The 24,481-nt window shown below is 50.0% G+C and overlaps 1 protein-coding gene across 1 annotated transcript; it reads left to right on the forward strand.

Annotated features, from left to right (window-relative positions):
• The first annotated feature begins 1,509 nt into the window (after positions 1 to 1,509).
• LOC119440921 (organic cation transporter protein-like) lies at positions 1,510 to 18,518 on the forward strand. The gene is made up of 4 exons (XM_037705726.2): positions 1,510 to 1,662; positions 2,852 to 3,066; positions 12,080 to 12,261; positions 18,033 to 18,518. The coding sequence occupies exons 1-4, from the start codon at positions 1,604 to 1,606 to the stop codon at positions 18,261 to 18,263; spliced, it is 687 nt and encodes a 228-aa protein (XP_037561654.1). The 5' UTR covers positions 1,510 to 1,603; the 3' UTR covers positions 18,264 to 18,518.
• Positions 18,519 to 24,481: the final 5,963 nt, after the last annotated feature.

Raw genomic sequence — 24,481 nt, forward strand, 5'->3', positions numbered from 1 at the left:
TGCCATTTCTTCATCATCGTTACGGGAAGTTGGGGCGTAGGCTTGTACAACCTTCATTCTATACCTCCTATTCAGCTTTATTACGACGAGTGCACGTTAAAGAACCCCAGGTGGTCCAAATTAATGCGGAGCCCTCCACTACGGCGTGCCTCATAATCAGAACTGGTTTTGGCACGCAAAACCCCAGGAAGAAGTGGACTGCTACCCTCTCATTAATGCTGTATAGGCCTCGCCAGTTCTTATCACCTCACTAAGGCCAATAATATCCCAGGCAATACCTGATAATTCTTCAAATAGCCCTGCTAAGCTAGCCTCACTTGATAGGGTGCGCGTGTTGAACGTTTCCAGGTTCAGTTTCCATTGACGGCCTGTCTGGACCCAGAGATTCTTAGCACCCTCTGCCGCTTAGAAGGTCTGACCGCCGCCTTGGTCAGGTGCTCCGCAGCCGCTGGGGACTGAGGGCCATGGGTAAATTGTAGGAGTCATGAGGGAGGTAGTGGCCGAATACTGCACCAGGGAGGCCAATTCCTGTTCTGATGAGGGTGTGACTTTGCTGAATCTTAGTGGGCCTTCCTAATTTGGTTGCACCTGGACTAGTGTAGCCCCACTAGCTCTCGGCGATATTTTTTTGCCGATGTCAGGCCCTACTCCAGGCCTGAAAATGTCAGATTATAGGTTACAACAATGACTAGTCTGCTACTACATTGTATACTGAAAATGGCCAGAATCAGCCCAAGCGTTACATCATGTGATTATTATTATCGAAATTTCCTACTTGTTCTTCGTCACTTAAAGTGGAACGCATTGCAAAATAATGAGTATAAGGGTAACTATGATACAAATCAAATGCAAACAAGTCAAAGGGTTCACAAGAAGAAAGCCGTTTGAAGTGATCAGCGGTAGGAAAACAAGGCAAGCGTCAGGACTGAGCCAACGTTTCAAAAAGGGGACTTGTCACGGACCTGACGAAGACGAGTCTTTTTGTCGAAACATTGATTCTAGCCTTCGTTGTTAGTTCGGTTCTCATCCCTTCAACTGTAAACGTACGTTTTTAAAGAGTACTTAAAGAATACGTCTTCATACCGCTATAGGATCTCGCTAATTTGCGCGCCCTGAGTGGAAAGCCGCGCCGTCTACCTTAACCGAGATACTACTTAAGCGTAGCATTCATTTTGCCATATCATTCTTTCGCAATGTATATTCATGTCTATAGTACACATCATTAGTCATTGCCATAATCTTATTACGTATAGATTTTACGCTCTTTACAGCGACTGTTTTTAGGCCCCTTTACAGCCATCCCACATCTAATGTTCATGTAATTGACTATTCATATACCACTAACAAGTCATTACCATCGTCTTGGCGCTCTTTGGCCACATCTGGCCCTTGCGCCAATAAACCACAATAATCATCATCATCACCTCCTCAATACTGGTCTAACACTGACAAGAAAAACATTGAAAACTCTGCGTACGTTTTTATCTCTTACGCACACCAGACAGAGAGAGAGAGATACTTTCAAATGATCATCCGAATTGCCTTCTTTGTTTATTTGTAGTTCGCAGATTCGCAGCAAACGGACAAAAGCAAGCATTCGGCGATGGATATGCTCAAGACCAGCAACCTTCGCAAGAACTTCATCCTCACCCTGGCCTGCTGGTGAGTAATGACATCTGCGACGCATTGAGAGCTACGCCAACTGTGCGTATAGACACAGCTGCTGCGAAAACGTGAGGGACATATAGAACATTATGATAGAAAAGCTCAGAGGTAGGCCTGAATCAAAGTTCTGACTTGACATTCAGCATTGGGGAAGGAAAATGGGAGCAAAAAAAAAGAAAGAGGAAAAAGTGTTGGTGACGATAAACCCTTTATGATTACATATGTCACTTATATTCACCAGCTAGGGTTGCCAACTGTCCCAAATCAAGCGCAACAGTCACGACTTTTGAGTAATAGTCCTGAGTTCCGACTTGACAAAGTAGAGACGGCCAAATGTCCCGACTTTTGCTTTTCCGTGCTGACTGGCAATCACAGTAAACCAAGTTTTCTTTTTATAACGTCTGACAGCTCGTTTGCAAATTCTTATTTTTTGAGTGTTGTTGCATTGTCATGAGCATAAACGCGAATTAGGTTTTGTCGTGCTTCTATTTCTCTTGTAGACCCTAACTGTTCACAATGCCTGTATCTCCATTGATATCCCGGTCATCAGATACTGCACCTTGTTTTAAATCGCGATCCGTTAAGAATTTAAAAAAGAACTGTGCAAATTCCTTAGACGTACAGACTTGGGGTTCCTGACAATGACATGGTCGGCCGTCGCCAGCCACCTACTTCCTGTTCTCCAACCACCCTTCGTGCCAAATTCGCCCACACGAGAGTTGGCAACCTTATCACCACTATCGGTACCAGCGCTTCAACAACAGCATCTGCGTCGTTTAGGGAAATTCAGAATACAGTGACTTTTAAGTATACATGCACACTTATCTCACAATACATTCCCAACTGCGGCCACGAAGGTGCATATATCTACTTGTATTTTAAATCTTATTGGACGGAATGATCATATGTATGATTTCACGTGAATATCATTGGGCTTCCTGCTAATCCCGGCTTCTCATTTTTCTGCTTTCATATATTCGTACTACAATTTCCGTGCAGTTAAAAATGGCCGCGTGAACTAAATACCTTTCTACAGAGGCATGAGAATTATGCCCTATATGAAGGTATTAAGCAGGCGTAGTTGCATCTGTACGCAAGAAAAGGGATTGCACGGCTACTTACAAAACAGCCAGTTTTTGTTCCCCTTCCGTAAATAAAGGGGTTTTCTGTCCCTCAATCCTTGCAGGACCTTGGCTTGCCTCGTGTTCACGGCTGGTCAGCTATATGCAGCCAACGCAAGCCAAGATCCGTTCGTGATGACTACCGCCGTGAATCTGGTGGATGTCGTATCAACAGTGATAGCCCTTCCTTTGGCTGATCGCTGGGGCCGCCGGCCGACGATAATGAACGCCTGTATTGGCGCCGCGTTGGCTTACTTCTGCGCAGTGGCAATACCTTCAGGTACCCACCGCAATTCTTTTAGCGCCATCTTTTCACCTTTAGTGGTTACCATTACGACAGACATTACTTGGCGCATTGCTTTCAATTGCGTGTCGTCGTCAGCCAGTTGTCCCCAGTCTTTATAAGATGATTTCGGTCAAGTCTTCAGCCAAATAATAAAAATCAATCAATCAGTCAATCACTTTTTATTGAAAAATAAACAGCATTTAGGGTCCTGAACAAAAAGTCGCAGTTTCGCCCAAAAAGCGAAGCTTCGATTGCGATAGCAAATTAGTAGACAGCTATACGAAGTAAGGATAGTAGTCTTACCGGCCGTATAAACTTGAAAACATTCGCTAACTAAATTAACAAGCACGGTGTCACGTGCGCACAGGTAAACACGAACACATCTCGCTCGATGACCGCGGAAACTCGCTGTCAAAACGCTGCAGTGAGGAAGCGTGGTCGCAGCAGCGAGCGAATTGGTCTTCGTGCTGTCTCGCCTCAACGCGAATTGAACGTCGAAAGCGCATATGAAGCTACCGGCACTCGGCGCACTTTGTCCACATCGCAAATCGCTTTCAAGATGCGGCAGCCGCTCTGTAAGTAGCAGCCGCTAGGGTAGAACGCCCACCCTCATCCCCGTTTCTCGTGCGCGACGGAAGACGGCGCGTTTCCGCCCCGCCTTCCTCCCTTCACTCGCGCGCGCGAGAATGAGCCGCGATCGTCGGATGACCCTCGCAAGCTTTCACTCGAACATACAGCGTACGGCGCGCGGCGACGATGTTATCGCGTTTGGACTTTATACGAAACATCACGGTGACGGCGGGGACGACGACGACGGAAAGAATGCGCCTGGGGTGTCCATATAATTAATATCGCAATAAAATGTGGACGCGTATGAGTGCATTAAGCTTGTACACGTCACAGTAACTAGTATATTCAACAACCTAGTGATTTAATTCGTTAAGGTTAAGAGTGGCAAAGTGGAAAGACAGTGTATGTCTGGGAAGTATGGGAAGCCGATCATGCGGTAGAGGTAGAGAGGGGGTGAGAGAGCTTCGAAGAGCGTGTTATACACACACACACACACGCACACACACACACACACACACACACACATATATATATATATATATATATATATATATATATATATATATATATATAGAAGCCCGCGAATAAATGCCAAATAGCCACGTGACTTGCCGCTCGAGGCACCTTGCGTGTAATCGCTTGGTGTTTGATGCAATTTTGCGTGAAAACACCCGCGAATACGCGCAAGATGCCTCGAGCGGCCAGTCACGTGGCTATTTTGCGTGTATTCGCAGGCTTGTTTCACGCTCGGAAATACACTTTTATGTAGCGCGTATTGAGCAACAGAAAGCTGTATCGGGAGTTTTATATGTTGCTCTACAATTGTCTCATTGACACTTTTAATCTAATTAAATGTTTGAGAAGTCGAATAATTAATTAAAACTAAAAGCGGAATGCAAAAGTAGTCCGAGTATATCTATGAGCGACCAACAGCCATAACCGTTGGACAAATAAAGTTTATTCCTATCCTATCCTATAAGCGACGGAAAACAACTTTGCCTTATTTCCGTCCAGTTACGTGGCATTTGCAGATTTTTAAATCTTGGTGCATGATAGTTGGGACATATATATGTATATGTGTATATACACTAAACATATTGTGATGAAGAAGACGTGCAACATGTTCTGCAGATGATGCACACCACCAACAGTAGCAGCATCGTGATCGCTCCGCAAAAGACGACGCCGAAGTTACCGCTAAGAGCGCTGCCCGACGGAATTAACTGTTTAGCCGCCCGTTCTGTGCCAGTATATCTGAAGGACCTACATCTACACCTGCATCAATAAACCTCATTTCAATTGGTGGAAGGTGCTGGGTACGACCTGCCAAGCTTCCATCCTGGAACTCCGCACCCGTACGCTTCGTCCCGCTATGCCCGAAGACGCAACCACGCCCCCACCGTCCACGGCCCCGCCATCCACGGCCCTGCCATCCACGGCCCCGCCATCCACGGCCCCGCCGTCCACGGCCCCGCCGTCCACGGCCCCGCCGTCCACGGCCCCGCCGTCCACGGCCTCTCCGCCCACGCCCCCTCCACCCGTCATCTGCTCCGGGGTGCCTTACCTGAGGGATCCGGTGGTCTTCAGCGGCACCGATGACAGTGATGTGGAAGACTGGCTATCGACTTATGATAGGGTAAGCGTCCACAATCGATGGGATGACACCGCTAAACTGAACAATGCCCTCTTCTACCTTTCAAATATGGCTCATCTGTGGTTTAAAAACCACGAGAAAGATTTTACCACGTGGTCTGCATTCAAGGCCGCCCTCATAGATGTGTTCGGACGCCCTGCCGTGTGCCAGTTGCGCGCTGAACAGCGTTTGCGCCAGCGCGCCCAGCAGCCGGGCGAGTCGTTCACAAGCTACATTGAGGACGTTCTCGACATCTCGAAGCGCGTCAATGCCTCGATGCCTGAGTCTGACAGAATCAAGCACATCTTGAAAGGCATTGACGATGACGTCTTTCAGATGCTTCTTGCAAAAAACCCGACCAGCGTAGCGGAACTCATCAAACTGTGTCAGAGCTACGATGAACTCCGGAAACAGCGGGCCTTGACTCGTCGCCTGGTTAAGAACGACGACAGCCTCGCAGGCCTGGCCGTCCACTCGGACCAGTCAACACTGCTGCCACAGCTCAAGGCGTTCATACGCGAGGAAGTAGCTCGGCAGCTCTCACTGGTGCAGTTTGCTCAGCAACAGCCCCAGCCCCGTCCTGCTCCTTACCTGTCACCCGCTATTCGGCAGGCGTTGGAAGCAGAAATTGCCGACGCTGTACCAGTGTGCCCTCAGTCGCATCCGGTAGCTGCTCCTCTCACGTACGCCGACGTCGTCGCACGGCCTCGAACGCACCCTGCTTTCACACCGCGTCAACCACTGCACGCGCCGACTCCACCCCGCGCCCCTGGCGCTGGCCCCATGGCCGCAAACCCTTGGCGTACTCCTGACGACAAACCAATTTGCTTTGCCTGTGGCCGCCCCGGACATATCGCTCGCTACTGTCGCCGCCGCATGCCGTTGGCCGTCTCATATGGCTATGAACCAACGACTCGCTATGCCGACCAGCCACCGCTCCGCTATACTCCAGGATCACCTCCAAGAGCTCCTGATCTTCAAGCGTCCTTCGACCGACGATCTCCGTCACCACGTCGGCGCTCTCTCTCTCCCCAATGCGTCGTCGTCCCATGCCTTCAGAAGAGGAAAACTAAACGCCGCAGTTCATGAGGCAAGAACTGCGTCGCCGTCACAGCGTCCAAGTCCTCACAATTGTCCGTCGAATGTACTTGCTGTTTCTGTTGAGGGAGTATCAACTCTTGCCCTTGTGGACACTGGTGCCGCCGTTTGTGTAATAAATGAAAGACTCTGTCGCTCCATCCGGAAAGTTACGACGCCAGTTGCTGGTGTAGCCCTCCGTACCGCAACAGCGCAGCATGTTCAGCCGTTAGCAGCTTGTACGGCCCGACTTGTAATTGAGGACATGATGTACATTATTGAGTTCATTGTGCTGCCATCCTGCTCTCACGACGTCATTCATGGATGGGATTTTCTCTCGCGACACGAAGCCATTATCGACTGCGAGCGGGCCGAAGTCGAACTTTCTCCTTTGTGCCACCTCCATTCCGACGATTCTCCCGAACATCCCCCTAAATTAGTCGTCGCTGAGGAGACCGACATTCCTCCGCACGCCGCTGTTGTTTTACCTGTGTCTTGTGGAAGCATCTCTGACGCCACTGTTTTGTTCACCCCTTCTGAGACATTTATCGCAAAAAATACTGTACTGCTTCCCTTCGCGACCCTCGATTTTTCGGCTGGTTTCAGCCATATTTTCGTATGCAACCTTTTGTCCGCTCCGCTCACATTGCTCCGTGGCCAGTGTCTCGGCTATGTCCAAGCCATTCAGTCCCTGTACATCGTCGACGTGCCCGATGCTACTTCTCGCGACGACCTGACATCTGCACTCTTTCTGCTTCCGACAAGTCCTGCAGCGACATCTTTAGCCCATCCATCGCTGACGGCCTTACACCAGAGCAGCGTTCGGAGTTTATCGCCGTACTGTACCATTTTCGTTCTTCTTTCGACGCTATTCAGCCTTCCCTTGGACGCACGTCAACTGTCACGCACCACATCGACACGGGCTCCCATTCACCACTGCGGCAATGACCATACCGTGTGTCTCCTACGAAGCGCCGTGTGATTAGTGAGCATGTCGACGACATGCTTCGACGCAACATCGTGCAGCCCTCTGACAGTCCGTGGGCCTCGCCGGTCGTTCTCGTTAAGAAGAAGGACGACACTATCCGCTTCTGTGTTGACTTTCGCCGCCTAAATAAGATCACCCGCAAGGACGTGTACCCTCTACCGAGAATAGATGATGCCCTTGACTATTTACAGGGGTCTGAATTCTTCTCCTCACTCGACTTGCGCTCAGGGTATTGGCAGGTTCCCATGGCCACCACTGACAAGCCCAAAAATGCATTTGTTACCCCTGATGGACTTTATGAGTTCAACGTGATGCCCTTCGGCCTCTGCAATGCCCCCGCAACGTTCGAGCGAATGATGGGCACTGTTTTGCATGGATTGAAATGGCAAACGTGTCTGTGTTACCTCGACGATATTGTCGTCTTCGCTCCGGATTTTACGACACATCTTCACCGCCTCAAGTGCGTTCTGACGTGTCTTACCAACGCTAGGCTCCAACTTAATCTCAAAAAATGCCACTTTGCCGCTCAAAAGTTAACCATTCTTGGCCACGTCGTGTCTAAGCACGGCGTCCAACCTGATCCCGCGAAATTGCGTGCCGTTACTGACTTTCCTAGGCCGACAAATCTCAAAGAACTTCGCAGTTTCGTCGGCTTATGTTCATACTTTCGACGTTTCATTCGCAACTTCGCGTCTATAATACGCCCTCTGACACAGCTTCCGGGTTGCTCCGGCGACCTGTCATCATGGTCTCCAGCCTGCGACGAGGCGTTCACTACTTTACGACGTCTTCTCGCTTCACCTCCTATTCTGCGTCACTTCGATCCTGAAGCTTCGACGGAGGTACACACAGACGCCAGCGGAATTGGTCTCGGCGCCGAGCTAGCACAACGAAAACCCGAGCACCCTGAATACGTTGTTGCTTATGCCAGCCACCAAAGCGGAGACCAACTATACTGTGACTGAAAAAGAATGCTTAGCCATCGTATGGGCCCTTAGCAAGTTCCGCCCTTACTTGTACGACCGCCCGTTTGACGTCGTCACAGATCATCACGCCCTTTGTTGGCTATCAAATTTGAAAGACCCATCTGGCCGCCTTGCCCGATGGGCTCTTCGACTTCAAGAGTTCGACATCAACGTCGTCTACCGCTCTGGCCGCAAGCACTCGGATGCTGAAGCTCTGTCACGGTCTCCTCTGCCTACCGACCTTAGTTGCCTGTCAACACTAACACCCATCGTCCTGCCTCTCACCATCGACAGAATTGCTTCAGAGCAGCGCCACGACCCCTGGATAGCGGCCCTCCGCGACCTACTTTCTGACACGCCCACGCTGCCAGCCTCTCGCGCACTCCGCCGCCAAGCTGTTCACTTCACCATTCGCGACGACCTTCTGCACCGACGCAACTACGCATCTGACGGCCGTAAATGGCTACTCGTCATACCGCGCAGCCTGCGCTCCACTATCTGCGCATCCTTTCACGTTGACCCGCAGTGCGCCCACGCTGGTGTCTTCAAAACATATGAACGACTTCGTCAGCGCTACTACTAGCGAGGAATGTTTACATACGTCCGCAAATTCGTTCGTTCATGTACGGACTGCCAACGTCGGAAATCTTCGCCTTGCCGTTCAGCTGGAGCTTTGCAGCCCCTTCCCTGTCCCGCCCGACCATTTGATAGAGTGGGCATTGATCTCTATGGTCCGCTTCCTATGACACCCGCCGGTAACCGCTGGATCATCGTCGCCGTCGACCATCTTACGCGATATGCTGAAACTGTGGCACTACCTTCCGCCACTGCGCGCGACATCGCCTCCTTCCTGCTCCGCTGTTTCATCCTCCGTCACAGCCCACCTCGTGAACTTCTCAGCGACAGATGGCGCGTCTTTTTGTCTGAGGTTGTCGAAGCTCTTCTGGCTCAGTGCCACGTTATTCATAGGACAACCACCGCCTACCACCCCCAGACGAATGGACTCACGGAACGTTTCAACCGGACCCTGGGTGACATGCTGGCCATGTACGTCGCATCTGACCACACAGATTGGGACCTTATCCTACCATTTGTTACGTTCGCCTACAACACTGCAACCCAGACTACCACTGGCTTTTCTCCCTACTTTTTGCTTTACGGCCGTCACCCATCCCACACCATGGACACCCTGCTACCCTACCAGCCCGATGCTTCTGAGTGTGCCCGTTTCGACTGCAGCACGTCATGCCGAGGAGTGTCGCAAGTTAGCGCGCCACTTCACCACCACTGAGCAACAGCGCCAGAAAAGGCTCCATGACGCTCACTGTGAGCAACCAGTCTTCTCTCCCGGCGACCTCGTCTGGCTGTCAGTACCTGCGCATGCTCCTGGCCTCTCTTCAAAACTTCTTCCCCGCTTCGATGGACCTTATCGCATTGTCCAGCGCACGTCTGCGGTGAATTACCTAATCGAACGACTGACACCCCCCTCTGACCTCCGTTGTCGTGGACGTGACATTGTTCACGTCAATCGCCTTAAGCCGTACCGTGAGCCGCTCGTCATCACTACTGTTTGAGCCGCCAGGATGGCTGCTTTTTATCCCGGGGGTGATTGTGATGAAGAAGACGTGCAACATGCTCTGCAGATGATGCACACCACCAACAGTAGCAGCATCGTGATCGCTCCGCAAAAGACGACGCCGAAGTTACCGCTAAGAGCGCTGCCCGACGTAATTAACTGTTTAGCCGCCCGTTCTGTGCCAGTATATCCGAAGGACCTACATCTACACCTGCATCAATAAACCTCATTTCAATATATATATAGTAGTAGTAACTGGTTTTTTCAATGGGCCAAGCGTATTTAGGAAAATCAGAAGCACAACTTCGCGGTTATCTTAGGTTGATTATTTTGCCAACAGTTTCGGTCGGTGGACCGACCTTTTTCAAGGGATATATATAAACGTATATATATATATATATATATATATATATATATATATATATATATATATATATGTATACGTGTGTGTACATAGCCTGTGTGTGTGTGTGTGTGTGTGTGTTGTGTTGTGTGTGTGTGTGTGTGTGTGTGTGTGTGTGTGTGTGTGTGTGTGTGTGTGTGTGTGTGTGTGTGTGTGTGTGTGTGTGTGTGTGTGTGTGTGTGTGTGTGTGTGTGTGTGTGTGTGTGTGTGTGTGTGTGTGTGTGTGTGTGTGTGTGTGTGTGTGTGTGTGTGTGTGTGTGTGTGTGTGTGTGTGTGTGTGTGTGTGTGTGTGTGTGTGTGTGTGTGTGTGTGGTGTGTGTGTGTGTGTGTGTGTGTGTGTGTGTGTGTGTGTGTGTGTGTGTGTGTGTGTGTGTGTGTGTGTGTGTGTGTGTGTGTGTGTGTGTGTGTGTGTGTGTGTGTGTGTGTGTGTGTGTGTGTGTGTGTGTGTGTGTGTGTGTGTGTGTGTGTGTGTGTGTGTGTGTGTGTGTGTATCCTCCACCATCACCGTCATGGTCGCGGCGTGGTCTCCTACGCGCTGCTGCAGCTCCCGGCGCCACCGTTCAAGAAGGGCACTGCCGGCGCAGGTGACATCATGAGCGCGACGGCGCTGGCACCTAGTAACGTTGACTGGCACCACCTCAAGAGCGGCTCCGTCCCTTGGCGCTTCAGGTTTCTACACAGATGGCTCGAGAGGACGTGTTGAGCGGTGTCCAGTGTTCCGGTGAGATTTCAGGAGCTCGAGGCCAGTTGCCAATGATAGCGGCGGCGGCACCAATCGGTATCACCTGCGATCTTCCCCTCTTGTCACCTGCGTGCTGCGGTGCGGTGCAGTCTCTGTGGTGGCAAGGCATTGAACAGGCGGTCGCTCCATCCGGCGACCTGCTGCGTGCACTCGTCAGAACGAGGTCGGAGAGGAAAACCAGACCAGGTGCGCATCCGGGGACCGTTTAGGTCCTTTAGGTTCCTGCAAGACCTGAACTTCGAGGCTGCACCACCTCGTCCGCTCAATCTTCGCGAGGAGTCAGTCCTGGAAGCCAGCCAGGTTTATGGCCTGCGGGTTCCTGGAAGACCTTGGTGAGTCGGACGTTGCCGGCTCCGCCGATCCTCCTTCGGTGCATTAGCAGTCTACAAGGTTCGCCCGTGGTAGGGGTGTCATGCCATCGCTGCCAGTCACCGTGCGCCAGTGCCGTCAACGCCTTCGCAGAGGTAGGGGCAGTGTGGGAACGCCGACATGATTAGCGGCATCAGAGCCAACTGTGGACGAGGAAGACGATAGAAGAGCGACCTGCGGCTGGGCGCCCTGGAAGCGGCCGGCGCAGACTGGAGCCTGCTAGTAGCGTGGACTGTTGGATCGAGCTGTTTCCCAATATATATATATATATATATATATATATATATATATATATATATAGTGCTACTGGTGGTGGTCTGCTCTAATGAACGACACTGTGCAATGTCATGAACGGGCATTAAATCATGGATCTGGTAGTTCAAGCAGATGATACGTAATGTTATCGCATTATTCTCGCACTTACCCCTAAATTACCACTGAATTTTTTGTTGCATCATCATAAAGGGTATTACAATGACAATAAGTCGAAAAACACTGCGGTGATTGATCACTTAAGCGTGGCCTGTCGAAGATTATGCAGAAGGAATTCGTTAGAACTTTTACAATGCCCGATTGTGGAAAACACCGGCCTTACATCGCAGATGTACCCGAATACCTTTCAGCTTCATGAAAGTTCACGCTGCTCAGTGTGGAAACATTCACAGCCAACTTGCCGTGTCGCAGACGCCGACCTTTGCGCCACTGCGGTGTTCATGGTGGCCAGACTAGCGCTGACCATGGCGTACGACGTGGCCTATCTGCACGCAGCTGAGTTGTATCCGACCGGGGTCAGGTCACATGCCATGGCCATCAGGCAGGCATTCGGCTCGGTCGGAAGGTTCCTCAGCTCGCAGGTCACGCAGCTGGTAAGTGCGGGCACTTTGCACTTCTGACGCTAAATGGTCGATCACTAGATTTGGGCATTTCAATTATTCAACCGCGGTGCGTAGATTGCGTAGTAGCTATCGTGTGGGCAAAGTATTACACTGACGTACGTCATGAAGATAAAAACTGAAACAAAAGCCTACGGGCCTTTATCGGATGAATCACTATCCCCCGGCAGCGGATATGACGTCAGACGCATGGCGATTCCACGTCGCAGCGATACCACGTGTATAGCAAAAATAGCCAGCAGCAGCGCTAACAATTAGGAATTCCAGTAAAACGCTGAGCCTGCAAAGCTTCGACTGGATATCTAGCATGCTGCAAGAAAGGAAGATATAGCGATAGAATTTTAAAAAATAGGAAATTATTGTCGCGATGTAAACGTCACGTGGGCCCTCGGCTTTGACAAGCGAGAAGGCAAGACATGCAGGACTCCTGAATTGGGACGCTGGTCGATACAAGGGAAGAGAGTCTCTGCTGTAGTCAGGGTAGCTCGCCCCCTTGCACCATAGCCTTGTAACATTTCATTTGCTTCTAACTCGCCCACTGCTAAACCCTGTTATTGTTCATTTTGGTAAGAGGATCCCTGTACGGTGCTTTACAATTTGTATTGCATAACCAAAATTTCCGGCAGGGACTGGTGAGGAGCCCTTCAATGCGTACCTTTCAAAAACGGTAGTGTGCCTTCTATAATTGCCAGAAAAGTGGCAGCCAAGGCTAGCGCTGATTATTGTGGACACGTGTAGTGACCATACAAGCATATTTGAAAATCTTTTCACAAGAGGTCTTGACGTGCTTCATTTCACGAAATGGAGCTCTGTAAGAGATCGTGTCGTATAAGATCAACTGCACCAATCGGTACAAAGAACACCGACTTACGACTAATGCTAAAGCTCCAAATGACTTGTCGCATATGTTAAAGCACAAATAATTGCGGCATAAGCGTCCTTAAGTTAAGGAGTAAGGCTTATTTAGTAGTAATAATAACAGCGAAGCTGTTTAAGCCAGCCGTAATTTGTGGTTCGTATCAAGAAAGTATCAAAAAAAGCTCCGTCGCATGCCCCCGCGCGAGGGACACGTGTAAATGCAGAGCATAGTGGGGTCCCGTGGTGTTGGTGTTGTTGGTGTGGTGGTGGTGGTGATGGTGTGGTGGTGGTTGTCTGGGTTGAGAGAGAAGAGAGAATCGTAAGCAGGTAACGTAAAGTTGTTATTATTTTATTGGCATCACTGCGATTCTTATTATTATATTAGCCGTAGGCGACGCACATCGAAGGGACGACGCCGCGGACCAGCGAGTCCTTGCACGAGGCGCACACCGCGAACGCCCGGAACCGTTCCAGCGAAGCGGCGTCCGCGTCGTCGATGTTGCTGACGGCGGGGATGACGCGCGCCAACGCGACGGTGTCGTCCAGGCATCCGCCGCCGTTGTTGCCGTTGTTGTTGCCGGTGCCGTTGTCGCCGCCGCCGTTGACGACGAAGCCGCTGAACCCGTCATTATCGTTGACGCCGTCGTTATCGCCGGTGTTTTCGGGCTTGTTGTTGGCAGCGTTGACGACGAACGCGCTCCAAAGAACCCGCAAGGCGTTCGTGCGATGCGCCGCGTTACGCATGTTCCCGACCGTGGTTAAGTTGTTGTCGAACCACAGGCGGTCGCACACATCGGAGCTGTGCCCGAAGCTCCGGTCCAGGAACTCGCGTTTGAAGCGCGCGTCGGCACCCCCGAAGTCCCGTTGACGTTGCCCGACGGCTTCCGCGCCAGCGCCCTCCGGGGCGACGGGCTCCGCGGCGGCGGCGGCGGCCTCCAGACGACGACGCTTGCTCGCCGCCGCCTCTCGTTCCCGTACGCCGGGGTCCGCGGCCCGACGCTGACGTGTCGCAGCCGCGTGTCGTTCTCGACTCGAAGGGTCCGCGGCCAGACGCTGACGCCTGTTCGCGGCTTCTCGTGCACGCTGCTCGGGATCCGCTTGTCGACGTTGACGCCTGGCCGCGGTTTCTCGTTCACGAAGTTCGGCGTCGGCAGCACGCTTACGACGCTTGCGTTCGGCGTCGACAGCGCGCCGCCTTATCTTCTGCCGCCGTCGACGAAGACGATGGTACGATGTCTTGAACTGGTGCTTCGGCGCTGATGTTGGATTGCATCGAGGTACTAGTTGAAGGTCTTGCTTCCATCGCTTATCAACTGCGACCGCCGACAACGCAAGAGAAGAGAGCGCAGGAGTTGACGAGTGGAGCCCGCGCCAACCCGCTTTATATTCCTAGCGCGCGCGTTAGAGGGAGAGGGCGTGGAGAGAGGGCGCGCTATCACGCCAGCACCTGCTGTTGCTACGGTGCTTGCAGCGCCGGAGCGCGACTCAACTACGACGCTTCGCGCGCTGCACATGGGCTGCAAGTGTGATGCGGGAGAGGAGGAGTGGGGGAGAGGGCGCACCTGTGCTCGAGCTGTTGCGGACGGACGGCGCAGTTTGTCGCAGTTTGACCTGAAAGGCGAAGCATCAATTGCGATAGCAAATTTGTAGAGAGCTATACGGAGTAATGATAGTAGCTTTATCAGCTGTATAAACTTGGACATGCAGCAGCACCGGCAACACGCAGAACTGTTGTCGACGCCGTCGGCGTTTTGCCCGCGTTCGCACAAAATGCGTGCGGCGTTGGTGAATGTTGCCGGAGCCTCTGATATAAATAGGCACTTGGTGCCGCAGCTAAACGTCCCCTCCCTTCCCTCCGCCCCCCCCCCCCCCCCACTGCCTTTCGTGCGTCAGAAGAAGGCGCGTTTGCTCTACATATATGGTGATTGTAAAGGAGGAAAGAGACGCCTACTTCTGCAGCCCTTAAGGGAGCACGGCACAGAACGCGCGTTTGTTCTCCGCCGTGCGTTCACTCCCCGTGAAAGCGCGCGTCCCTCGCGCCCTTTCACTCGCACATACAGCGTTCGGAGGCGTCGTGGAGTTCCTTGACTCGTCAGGGCTCTCCGCACGCCTCTAAGGACATTTCTACAAGCGGGAAGGCCTCACGGCCTCCCACCCCACCCCGGGCCTGACCGGCCTGGCACAACACCCCTGCAGACTCTGCAGCACACCAAGGCCTTCCATCTCGGCCTGATACGTGCCGCCTATGCCTGCCGGTTTTGCTTCGCCCAGCCATGGCGACTCCACTCTATCCCTTCTTTCGCTCCCACTTACCCCTCCCCGTTGGCGCTGAGCCGTGCTCCCTCAAGGGCTGCAGAAGATAGCGCTAACCTTTCCCTTTCCCTCAAGAACCACTTATCGCGGCGCGCGGCGATGATTTCATCTCCATTGACGTCATACGGAACCTCACGGCGACGGCGACGGCGACGCCGACGGCAGAAATCTGCTTTGGAGTGTCCATATAATTGCTATCGCAATAAAACATAAACTTTCTAGCCGAGTCGGCATTCGAATGCGGGTACCCACGGTCCCAGCCGAGCGTCGTAACCACTAGGATATACAGCCACGCTTGCAGAGCATGCATTTATACGAACCACATGATTGCGTTCGAGCGTCGTCGTCTTCGTCCACAGCTGGCGCGTTCGCACGCTCGTGCTCTGTGAGGTGAAGAAGAGGTTTTGCGCGCTATGAGAGCGAGAAATAGAGAGAGACGCATTCCCGGAGCAGGTCTGCTGGAACGCGTTGTCGGCATTGCAACGCGGTGTCCGTTTTGCAAGCTGCGCTAGAGAGAGAGAAACAACTTTATTTAAATTAAGATCGTGCTTGGTCACTGTTGGTCGAGCCCCTCTTCCAGGGCCCCACTGGCTATTGCGGCGCGCCGGGCCTGGTCGAGGGTCGTCAGTTGGCTTCCCAAGACCAGTTCGGAAAGTCGCGCCTCCCACGACCAATTGCTAAGTGTATCGTTAAGTAGCGGCGAGACGGCGTCTGCCGGACGCTTCGTGCATTGGTAAGTGATGTGTTCTACTGTCGGGGTGGAGTCGCACCATGGACATCTGTCGCTGTGTTTGTTAGGAAATATTTTGTGCAGTCTATGCAAATGTGGGTAGGTGTTTGTCTGTATTCGGCGCCAGTCCCTCGCCTGTCGCCTGTTGAGCTTGGGGTGAGGTGGAGCTTTGGTTCGTCTTCCTAGTCTTTGTGCCTCAACTATGTCTCTCGGTGTGCTGCCGGGTGTCGGAGAGGCGACCGTTCGAGCGGTATGTATCGCGGCTCGGCCTGCTATACCTCGAGCCAGACGATCCGCCCGATCGTTGCCTTCCACTCCAGTGTGCGCGGGACTGCGCTATGCAACGCTACAGTGCCTAGAATATTCTAGGCACTGTAGCAACGCGCAGTGACGGCAGTAAGTCCAAGACGCGCGAAAAGAAATTATAATCATCGTAAGTAATGAGATTAAAAGTTAGCGCACTTCTGGAAAATGCTGAACTACGATCACCCAGCTTCGCTGTTTCGCGGCCGAGTGCAAGGGTAAGCGTTCTTTTTTTACAAATATTTCTTGGTGCATTTTTTCATTAACCTGGATGTAAGCGACGCTTTGTGGTACGTATATGCAAGCCTCTGTTGCGTTTTAATGCGATAGCGTTAAGGGCCCCGTGTCGCAGAAAATCCGGAGTCGGCGTCGGTGTCGGCGTTGGTGTTGGCGTCGGCGTAAGCATCGGCGCCTGGCGGAAATAATCGTGCCGAACCCCATCATCCCGTACCACCCTGACTGGACGGGCCCTTCGCGTGGCACAAGGCGTTATGTGAACAAAAATGGAATTTCTCTAAGTAAAATTCGTCAGGAAAATCGTAAAGTATGACTTAACCACAACCTAAACACGTGATAGCGTTGGATTGTAATTTGAATATACTACAAAAAAAGGCCTGATAAGCAGCCAGGTATCTTTGAATGCTATCGCGTTCCACTCTTAAAGGCGAAGCTTAAGCGTCCTCCAATTCTGGTTGTGTTTACCTGTACTTTGGTTCTATAATATTGAGGGGAATGTTGAAAACCGAGCCTTTCTGCATTTTGATCGGGCCCCATGTCGCATAAAATACGGTGTCGGCGTCACCGGCGTCCAATAACGCTATCGCGTTCCATTCTTAAAGGCGATGTTTAAGCGTACTCCAAGTGTTTTTCTGCGAGCAATGCCTGGTTTTGCGTAGAATTAGGAGTTCTTTCACCTTCGAATGCAAGATGATGCTAGGCGTCAAATTAAGTTTGTCACAGCGATAAACACTGCCGCCATGTTTCAGCCAGTTCTGGCGGAGTTGAAAAGTATCCGCGCGCTTTTAAGACCATTTCGTTTGAAAAGAAACGTGAGCAGAAAGAATGGATGTGCTAACAATAACGCTGCCCATTGTCATGAATGTGCTGCCTCTTAAAGTGTTTCACAGTTCATCTCAACTCGTTCAAAATGTAGAAGATCGATCTTGGCTTTCTTTTAGGTTTGTATCGGAGCGCTGCTGCCCTAAAGGCGCGCAGATTGGCGAAATAAAGCGATCGGTTTGTTGGAACAATACTTTTTCCAAAGCAACGAAGTATGATTACTGTTATAATGTTGAGCAAGGATTAGCTCATCCTTTTTGAACTTCGATAGCGGTTTATAATGCTGTAGTAGCTGTCTGGAGCGCACTTGCAATACGGTTTCATAGGACCTAAGCTCGCTTCCGTATTCTCATCACACAGGTGCGTCGCTACCGTTACTTCCTGTCATCCTTCTGTATTTCTGAATGTATGCAGTTATTGCTTATAAATGCTTTATCTCGCACCCATTTAAACGTTGCTTACTTGCGTACTTTCTCACCAGACGTATTTTGGGCGGTCCGTACCACTCGTGATTATGGGCACGATGTCCTGCCTGCTGGCTATGCTGACGTTTCCGCTACCGGAAACCCTGAACCAGGAACTGCCGGAAGAACTCGCGGACGGAGAGAAGCTCGTCCTCGGACAGAACACCTGCTGCTTTTCGGCGTCGGCCAAACCCATAGTTGCGCCAGCCTCTCCACGTCATCGAAGTCGAAGGCACTCTGCGTTTTAGGAATGCTTCAGTGTAAAGCGCTTTATTGTGATACTTGTACTGAGACGATGTACAAACTCGCTGGTCAGCTCGACCGACCAATTAAATGTGCCACCATCTGTAGCATGTAATGACACAGAATCCTGCTGCACACGGACTTTATGGCAGCGCTATTCACATGAACAACTCTGTGTAAAGAAAAATTATTTCAAAGCAGTAAATTTGCTGACCATCTCTGGGTACATCATCGGTTGCACTAACTGGTTTAAGTTTTACTGCAGTAAGGGCTTACACTGACAGGCTAATAAAAGTTACTAATAAAAGTTACACAGAAGCTTAGCCAGCGAAGTGGCGCAGAACACAGACGAAGAACTGCTAGGGGTATTTAGACAACCTTTTCTTTGAGTGATGCAAAAGCCAAGTCTAATGCCAACACTAGTACCACCTGTTTTCAATAAAGTTTCAGTCTGCCTAATCAAATTTCTAGGAGCTGTTTGGCTAAGCGATAGTCACCAATGTTTCTGGATGTGAATTTACAACACATGTGCAACGTAGCTTTGTATACCGTAAGCAACATTTATACATACAAGAAGTTAGTTTTTGCTTAATCTAGGGAAGTTAAGTGCGTCCGTATATGAGTAACTTGCTGCTAGTACGATTAGCTCAGGGACACTCAGCTCGCAAGGAACGACATTGTGCCATCTCATATTTGCAGAAAAACTCGAAGAAATACAAAGGTTAGCTGTGCGTTACATCTAAAAACGGTTCAAACGACTTGACTCACCCTCGGCCATGCTACAGTTGGCCGATCTAGAACCGCTTGCTCAAAGAAAGAAATATGCACGTTTTAACTTGTTAGCGTCTCTCTACTTTGGAAACGTGGGAATACAACCACACGATTGCTAACATACCGGTCGAGCTTCACGTCACCAACACAGTCTCCACATCAAGCCTCCATGCGCGAGAACTAACCTATATTCTTTCTTCCTCCGAACAGTTGCGGAGCGATGATGATGATGATAATGAACTTCTATAATGGCTCGTTCCCACTAAGGAGGATAGGCCAAGAATTGGCCGGCCGTTGGTAGCTACAGAAAATTCTTATTTGAAAAGGAGAAACGCAAAGTAGAAGGAAAAAATAAACAAAGAAGATTTCGGAATAACTAGACTAGCACAGAAATGCTTGCTTGGCAATCCAAAATTATCTGATTGAATCTAATCGATTACTATACTACACTGATTGTCCCCCTCCCCACCACAGCTTTCTTTTATTCATTTATTTCTCTTTTACCTATTATTAGTTTTTGTTTTTCCCGTCTCACAAAATGTTACTTTCTAAGCTCCAACGTTGAAATCGTTAATTCTCTTGTTTTTATACGCCGAATATAACTACCCGATTCATGGCCAATAGTTGTGGGTATGCGCCACAACCACTCAGGTCAACAACAACGACTAGCATGTCAGCGAGCAGGCAGACAAACTGAAGGGTGAATTTTAAAAGTCGTTACAATCAAGGAGAAAATGAATGCAATGTTAATAAAGATTTTCGAGAAACCAATTTCAGTGAAATGAATGCTGAATGAATAATGCTACAATAATTAGCAGGGTAATCATTCTGTCTCAGTTAAAAATCAAACACTGCCGCAACAAACATCACTGTGAATGTAGCCTGGGGTCGAGGCCCCAAATGATGTTACCGGTATACGTTTACCGGTATACTTAATCCTAATCCAATTTTGCAGAGTGGAGCTTCGAGTAATATTTTTCTCTGGTTCAAATATTGTCGGCATGATAAAAAGTCATGATAAAAAAAGTCAGAGGCGTGCGCAGCGCACGCAGCACAGTCACAGTGTAAGCTGGACAAGCGGCTACATAGGAGCTTAATTTTCTGCACCAAGCACTACAGGGTCTTCGCGACGACGTCTCTTCGCGTCGTTTTCAGGAGAACGATTTTATCTGTTCGCCCGGCGTCGACGGCGAGCTGAGACTTGCGCCGCAGCATGTTCGGCTCCCCACAGTAGTCTGCCGAGCCCGACGTTGCCTGTTGCAGCCACGCGCGAAGCTCTACGATTCGCTTCTTCAGCAGAGGTTCGTACCTTGCGAGGAGGAGCTATAACGTGTACCGAAGTGTAAACACAGGCATCCAGACTACGTGGCGCACATGTCACATCGCCTGATAAATGGCACAATACGGTGCTAATGATGATGATGATTTAATGGAATTCTCTTGGAAACGGGATGGCGACAAACAGTCACCTAGCGTACTTGATTTAATCAGGTGTGCTACACATATTTTCCATTCTTGCATTTTTGTATACATCTCCTTAATCTTCTTTTTCTTCCTGAAACCTTCTCTATCTACCTTGTACAACTACCTATGCAACTGCAACATGGTGTGCCACCTGATGTATTATTAAACAACTCCAACATAAAGTTTGCATGTAACGACGCTACGCGGCGTGCATCTCGCATCGCGCGACAAGTGGCACGCTACGATGCTAATGAAGATGGTAATGAGGAATTATTGGCATCCCCTTTGAAAGATAGTGGTGACAGTTATCTAACCAGGTAATGATAATTATTGATATTATTTATGGGCATCGCGTTTGAAACGCGGCGGGGACATGGTCACCTAGCCAGCTTGATTTAATCAGGCACACGATATACATTTTCCTGGCATTCTTGTATACGTCTTAAACTTTTTTTCTTCCTCAAACCTTCTACCTGTGCTGATGATGATGGTGATTTAAGGGCATCCCCTTTGAAACGGGGCGGTTGCATATAGTCACCCAGCCTGCTTGCTTTAATCTATACATCTGCTACATGGCGTGTCATCTGGTGTAATAATATGCAAACACAGTGGAAAGTGCGCACGAAGAAAGCACAGCAATTGTCATACTCACAAACTGTGAAACGCTGCCACGGCGGCGTCGGCCAGGATTCCCGGAGGCGAGCGCCATCTAGTGGTGCTGCAAGAAACCCAGGGGCGCGTGCGAGCAAGTACACAGCAGCAGCAGCGCCTTGAAAGTCGGGTAAAAAGGCAAGGAAAGCTTCGCTTTAAAAAAATTACGTGAAGTCCCTGCATCACAGAAAAACAAGAAATGATCACAGGCAGCAAAAGACGCCGTATATATGGTAGCCATTTCGTGCTTATGTAAAGGGGGTTTTAACAGGCGCGGATCCAGGGGGGATGTCCGGATGTCCTGACCCCCCCCCCCCTCAGATTTGTGCAACGCCCCCTCGCTGACAGGGGGATGGCCCCTGTCGCAAAAAAAATATGGCCACACCAGCATTCTTCAAAAGCATTTTTCTCGAGTACCAGTGATATCAGCCATGTAGAACTAAACCTAGCTCGCTCACAAGCTTAGTTGTATTCCGTCGGGGTGTGGTGTCGCGAAGTTGCCCTAGTTATTTTTTCTCACGAACACCTTGGACCTCCTGGCGCCTGCCGTGCCTTACTCGTACCGTCGGTGGCGTCGAATGAACGAGGGGACGTCCCTTTTGCCAAGCACGCCGATGTCCGTGCGAGCGCCTTCGCGCCTGATCAACTTAGTTGCCCCTTGGGGTGTCATCGGTTGCCTCATTGGCTGTCATCGGTTCCGCGACCAACCTGCTTAATGTGTCCAACCAGCAAGAGATCACTTGCTGAAGTGTTAATATACAAGGTTTGTCCGAAAAGTAATGTCAGTGATTATATTGTGAAGCGACTATACGTCGCAGCGCACTAAGACCAGTTGGGATTGGTGGAGGGGGAAGTTAGCTTACGCACGCGCGGTCGCTCAGTCGTCTGCGACCATCTGGACAGTAAGGACAAGGTGTTCCGTCAACTCATTTTCATTTACCGTGCAAGCCGTAATGCAGCACTCGTTTGAACAAAGGATTGCCATCGAGTTTTGTGTGAAACTCGGCAAGTCTGCAGTGGAAACTTTTCCCATGATAAAGACAGCTTTTGGTGATAATTGTTTGTCAGAACGTGGAATTTACCGGAGGCACAAGGTCTTTTTAGAAGGTTGTGAAGAGGTCAGCGATGAAGCCCGCGCTGTACCGCCGTCAACGACCATCACCGACGAAAATGTGACGCGCGCGAGAGATCTTTTATACTCACACCCTCGTTTGAGTGTCCGTTTAGTAGCACAGACAGTAAACATTCTAAAAAGTACCCTTCGCGAGATTTTGGCGAATAATTTTCAGATGCGAAAAGTGTGCGCGAAGATCTTGCGCAAAATGTTAGTGGACGACCAACAATCGAGCCGAGTTGAAACGTGCCAGGAGGTTTGGGACTTGTGCGAAAGTGACCCCCACGTTTTGGACAATGTCATCACAGGTGACAAGACTTGGGTATTTGAATACGACCCCGAAACAAAAAGGCAAAGTGCCAAGTGGCACAGCTCGGCGTCCCCTCGCCCCAAGAAGGCCAGAATTAGCAAGTCAAAGGTCAAGACCATGCTGATTGTGTTCTTTGACATCAGTGGCCTTGTCCACCAGGAGTTTGTACCCCATGGCAGAACCGTGACCGCCAAATTCTACCTAAAAGTGCTCAAGCGACTCAACCGAAGGATTCATCGCACCCAGCCTGATATCGGGGGCGATTGGAATTTTCACCATGACAACGCACCATGCAGCCTGCACCACCTTCCTTGTGAACCGCTTCCTGGCCGATTGAAAGATGCCAACGGTTCCCCAGCCACCCTACAGTCCTGACGTGGCTCTCCCAGGCTTCTTCTTCTTTCTGCGCTTGAAAATTCCGATGAAAGGACATCATTTCGCGACAGTTGGCAAAGTCGAAAAGGCTTGCACAAAGACTCTAAAGGACATTCCTAAGGAGGCCTACCGTGACGCTTTCGATGGTTGGAAATCTCGCTAGAAGCAATGTAACGACGAAACATTTTATTGTGTTGTACCGATCTGATCAATAATTTCTTTTTAATCGACTCACTGACATTACTTTTCGGACAAACCCTGTATAAATAATAACTAACAGCTAAACTAAGAACTACGCATGGGCAACTTTTTTTAACTGTAGCCCTCATTGTGATCACAGTTACACGTTGACAATATCCAGTACGAGCACAGTACCGTTCGTACGCTACAAGTTTTTCATTGTAACTTCGCAGTTTTATTACCGTACATTAAGCATAGTAGGGTCAAAGCCGCCGCAATCGTTTATTTGAGTGGGCGTTCTCGCGGAGCGGGGCTAAGTCTCGAACAGCGGCTGCGAAGTGGGGGAGCGTGACGTCAGCGGCCAACGCCGGCGTGCGGGCCAAGGATGGCGTCGCGTGGTTAGAGAAACGGGAGCAGATGCGCGCCTTGTGTAAACGAATGGCGTAGCGTGGGAAACAAAACATGAAGACGCTGGCTCGCGCTCTCGGCTACTACACCATATCGTTCTTCTTGTAGGTGGTGTCGTGAGTCTTCATACGCGGTGATTCGCATATCGTAAACAACCAGCGTAGTGGTTGCCGCGTTGGAGCTTCAAAGCAAACGAAGGTGTCTCAGCCGAACACAAAGAATCTCCTTACGGAAAACAAGGTGTCCCAACAGAACTCCAAAGATGGACCCGTGCTTACGCATTTATAACGAACCTGCAACATATCATCCCAAATTTTATTTTAAGAAACAATACAGGCTAGATATACCGGGTGTTCAAAATTAAGCTTTATGGTTTTCTTAAAATTAGGCACTGTGAGGCACGTGAAGACCACCTGTGCAAATAAGTTACGTGGCCAGGGGGACACAAAATGAGATGATAATTATCGCTGTCAGCAGCCGAATTGACTATAATTGAATAATTAACTTCTTATTGACTGCAGTAAGAAACACGACTGCCTCTAAGTTTTCAATACAAACATACCCACTTACTGCAGTCGACAAAAATAATTGTTCAATTTTAATTAATTGGTCTGCTCACAGCAATTATTATCATCTCACTTTGTGCCCACCTGGCTACATAACTTATTTGCACAGGTGGTCTTCGGGTGCCTCCCAGTGCCTAATTTTAAGAAAAGCATAAAGCTTAGTTTTGAACACCCTGTATTATCAGGCACAGCCGCCAAGCACATAACTGCATTGGGTAACGTCCTTTTCCTATAAGCTCGGAGAAACCGATATCTGGATTCGCTACAGGTCTTCTTCCTCTTTCTGGGGTTTTACATGCCAAAATCAGTTCTGATTACGAGGCACGCTGTAGTGGAAGGCTCCGGATTAATTTTGATCACCTGGGGTTCTTTAACGTGCACTAC

The sequence above is a fragment of the Dermacentor silvarum genome, chromosome 2 (genome assembly GCF_013339745.2).
Source record: "Dermacentor silvarum isolate Dsil-2018 chromosome 2, BIME_Dsil_1.4, whole genome shotgun sequence".
In the NCBI taxonomy this organism is placed as follows: Eukaryota; Metazoa; Arthropoda; class Arachnida; order Ixodida; family Ixodidae; genus Dermacentor; species Dermacentor silvarum.